At 35.5% G+C, this 3,928-nt stretch overlaps 1 protein-coding gene across 1 annotated transcript; it reads right to left on the reverse strand.

Annotated features, from left to right (window-relative positions):
- Positions 1–1,443: 1,443 nt before the first annotated feature.
- On the reverse strand, positions 1,444–3,370 carry LOC105441135. The gene is made up of 2 exons (XM_030973740.1): positions 3,070–3,370; positions 1,444–1,975 (listed from the first exon to the last, which is right to left on the reverse strand). The coding sequence occupies exons 1-2, from the start codon at positions 3,317–3,319 to the stop codon at positions 1,665–1,667; spliced, it is 561 nt and encodes a 186-aa protein (XP_030829600.1). The 5' UTR covers positions 3,320–3,370; the 3' UTR covers positions 1,444–1,664.
- Between the last annotated feature and the right edge of the window lie 558 nt (positions 3,371–3,928).

A 3,928-nucleotide genomic window follows, 5' to 3' on the forward strand; every position in this document is an offset into this window, starting at 1 on the left:
TCCCTATTCATCCCAATGGACTTTTTATAGGCATGTTTTTGCCCATATATGCAATGTATTACAAAAATCGCGCGTACGGACGGTTATCTTGAACGGACGCTCATTCCGTTTTTAATAGTGATAAAGAGCTAAACATGGTATCAAATTTTCCGGAAAAATATGAGGAATATTCGGCCAGAAGCTTTTGCGGAGAAATTATTTTTCGTTCGGCCGTGACGAACGAAAACGTGCAAAAATGCGCGTTTTGCGTGATTTTTTATGAAATGCTTATAATGGCCTGAAACGTATGCAAAAAAAATTTAAGACGATTTAGAGCATTTTAAATTTTTGCGCGCGCATTAACGCGCGCACGAACGCGTACGCGCGCGTTTACGCACGTTTATTGACCTAAAATTGACCGGACGGATATTGATTTTAATCATGATAAATATGATTGAAAAATTACAATCCGTTATGAAAATATGATCATTAGTTGATTTTCACAAAATGGTAGGGTTTTCTATGAAGGCGTCGAAGTAAGTCACCCTCTAACAGTGATTAACAATAAATTCTCCCAACCATTTTTGAATTTCCCCAACCGTTTTTCCATGAGAAAAATGTATAAAACAGGCTATAAAAATCTGTCAACACTTAACACTGGAATGGAATGTAGAGCCATTTTATTGCTTTGTGACGATTTAACATTGACCTAAAATGTAATTAAATTGTCCTTGTCTTGATGATGAACAGGCTTTGACAAGTAGCATAATAGAAGTAGAATAATATAGTTGGGAGAAATAATGAGGATAAGATACCTCAGATAATAATTACAATTTAAAAAAAGAACGCGAACAAATCAGGTGAATCAAAAGACCATGGATAATTATTCTGACAAACTTATTACATGCCGTACTCCCACTCAATACAAATACAGAAGAAGAAAAAAAAACAGGGATTTCTTTTTATTGTCCTCAATATGCCCGGTTTGAATAAAAGGCCGAACCCAATCTCGCTAATAAAGGTTACATACCTTTGGTAAGTTCATGGTTAACAAATTGGGTCTTCTTTACAGTTTCTAGTGAAAAGTTGGAAATTTGAATTATCCCTAATAATCTCATCATAAAAGCTATCTGAAACAATTTATCCCAACTTATCATCTTATAAAGGAGGGGGTAATAAAGTTTATTTCTTTTTCGTTATCCTAATGCAATCTGTACACGTATACCGTGGAAAGGGATGTTTAAAATATCAGAGAAAGAGCGAAATCATTACCGGTACTCATGAAGTTGGACTACGTTTATCCTGATTGATTTTGAAAATAGGGAAAAAAAATTTCTGGGCATGATTTGTATTCGTTCATTTGGTTAAAATGTAGTAAACTTCATGGAATGAGAAAGTTGCACTCGGCGTTCCGTAAATCAGTGAACTAAAATATGCCCAATTATACCGTGACTGTTTTTTTTCCTTTCTTCTTATTTCGTTTGTTATCTTCTATCAAAAAATTGGTTCTCGTTATCGGTGAGAAGGGACTATCCAAAATATGTTGGAGTTAGAAGTAATGCATGTTAAAGGTGTTTATCACCGAGCACGTACACAATTATACTCAGCAAAAGCCCATACCTTTACCACAGCAATCTTTCACACTAAAATAGAAGAAACTTCATGGTATGGTGAATTATACTTCCTCACAAAAACGTGATGGAAATCGTATCACAAAGATTACCTGTAATAATATAGATTCCTGTGCATGTCTTATTCAATACGTCATCATAGATGAGGGCAACCACGTCATGGGTTCCTATGGACACACTGCTTCCAAATGGGGAACCTCCAAGTGTAAGATTAACCGAGACACCACCTCCGTGATATCTGTAACCACTTGCAGATTTGGTGACGTCATCTGCTCCGAAATCTGGGTTAAAGGTATACGTCGCCTTGTCCACATCTGTGCTTACATTGCGATTCAAGTCTGGACAATTCACAGGCAACTCGGTAACTGCCAAAATATCCAAAATGTAAAAAAATGAAGACAAAAATTAGTTAAAGTGACTCGGTAACATTGTTGAAGGTTGATGAAAAAAATTGCTTAATTTGTGTATAAAATGTTACTTACTATATTCCTTTTACTATACTAACCCTCTGACATGCAAAAAATCCTGAACAAATTCTCAAACCACAAAGATATCTATGGTTTTCTATGAAGGCGTCGAAGTGAGGCACCCTCTAACAGTGATTAACAATAAATTCTCTCAACCATTTTTGAATTTTCCCAACCGTTTTTTCATGAGAAAAATATATAAAACAGGCTATAAGAATCTGTCAAAACTTAACTGTCGGGAATGGAATGTAGAGCCATTTTATTGCTTTGTGACGATTTAACATTGACCTAAAATGTAATTAAATTGTCCTTGTCGTGATGCTGAACATGCTTTGACAAGTAGCATAATAGAATTAGAATAATATAGTTGGGAGAATTAAGGAATCGATCAGATCAGTTTTTCCCAATTTGTACCATGAATAATGATTCGTTTTCACTCAAATTTTCAGATTATCTTTAATTGTACATCTGGGATTGAAGTCACTACCTTAGCGCCACTATCTCTCATCTGAACAATGTTACAAAGTCCCTTTAATTTTGACAATTATTTGTATATGTGTATAATAAATGATATCCTAAATTGAATCTCAATGCAACTATAAACAATCATATTTTTGCTGGATAGGATGCCTTCACGATATGCCACAAACTGTGCATTTCTTGCCTTATCCATAATTTTGCAACTGTTTTGGAGGAAAGTTGTGACTTGTGGAACAATTATATGACACAAAACTATTATGATGAAAATACATATATTTTACTACTAGGGCATGATAAAAGGCGTACGTGAGTTTTCTATGTCGAATGGTCAAGTAACTAAATTTTGGCAATCAACCATTACAAACCATTTCGAAACGCTGAATTGAGTGACTAAATAAGGCTCTGATTTGGACTGATAATACACGATGTATGTGGTAAATTCAATATGATAGTACTTTATTCAACGGCCAACTAAAAATGGCCGGGAACTAGCATTACATGTTCATACTTACGTGTGTTCTCTACATAGAAGAGACAAGTAGCTACATTCTGACAAGTATCTTCTGCGAACAGTGTAACAGGTGTGTGTCCTGGAGGGAACAAGTCTCCGTCCTGACCCTTTGTGACGTTGTACGAGATACCACTTGGGTCAACGTTATCATCCACGTAGGTGTATTCGCTTCCAAAAGTCAGTCCGAGAAAGGAATTTGGTAAGAAAAATCTTGTCGTTACATTTGAACATGTCACATTTGGTGGATCCATGTCAAGCGTACAAGGGCCTGGAAGTGGAATAAGTGAAAAAGAACAGACCGTGTCAGCAATAAAACTGTGTATCACAGAACAATCGCTTTTCATGTAATCAAAACAAACCTTCGCGTGCAGGCGCGCCGGAAGCAGTTTGGGATTGGGGGGGGGGGTGGGGCTAACATTCCATGGAGCTCACCTTTCAGGGGCAATGACGTAATGACGTAAACTATTGTTGATACAAACTGAATTTTGTAAATGGATTTCATTTGCCCTCTTTTTTTGTTTCCCTTTTCCCCCTCCTCTTTCTTACTTTTTCTCTCCTATTTATTTTTCTTCGCTTTATTCCTTTCATCATTCTATCAATGTCACTAATAAATGTCTCAATTTTATATTTGCCTATTTTACATTGGACTATTTGAATGTATTTCATATTGGCAAATTTGAGAAATATCAGCTTTTACCCGTGACTTTTATTTTGTAATACAATACAATTTGTAAATGTATTTGAAATTTTAGAGCCCTTTACTCAGTTTTACTTATTCATGGGGCGTCATGCATATGATATTCTTCCACATGGAAATGAAAATATTTAGAAAGTGCGACAATACTTTTACTATATAATAA

Source organism: Strongylocentrotus purpuratus, unplaced genomic scaffold, assembly GCF_000002235.5.
Source record: "Strongylocentrotus purpuratus isolate Spur 01 unplaced genomic scaffold, Spur_5.0 spur5_scaffold_7, whole genome shotgun sequence".
Taxonomy (NCBI): Eukaryota; Metazoa; Echinodermata; class Echinoidea; order Camarodonta; family Strongylocentrotidae; genus Strongylocentrotus; species Strongylocentrotus purpuratus.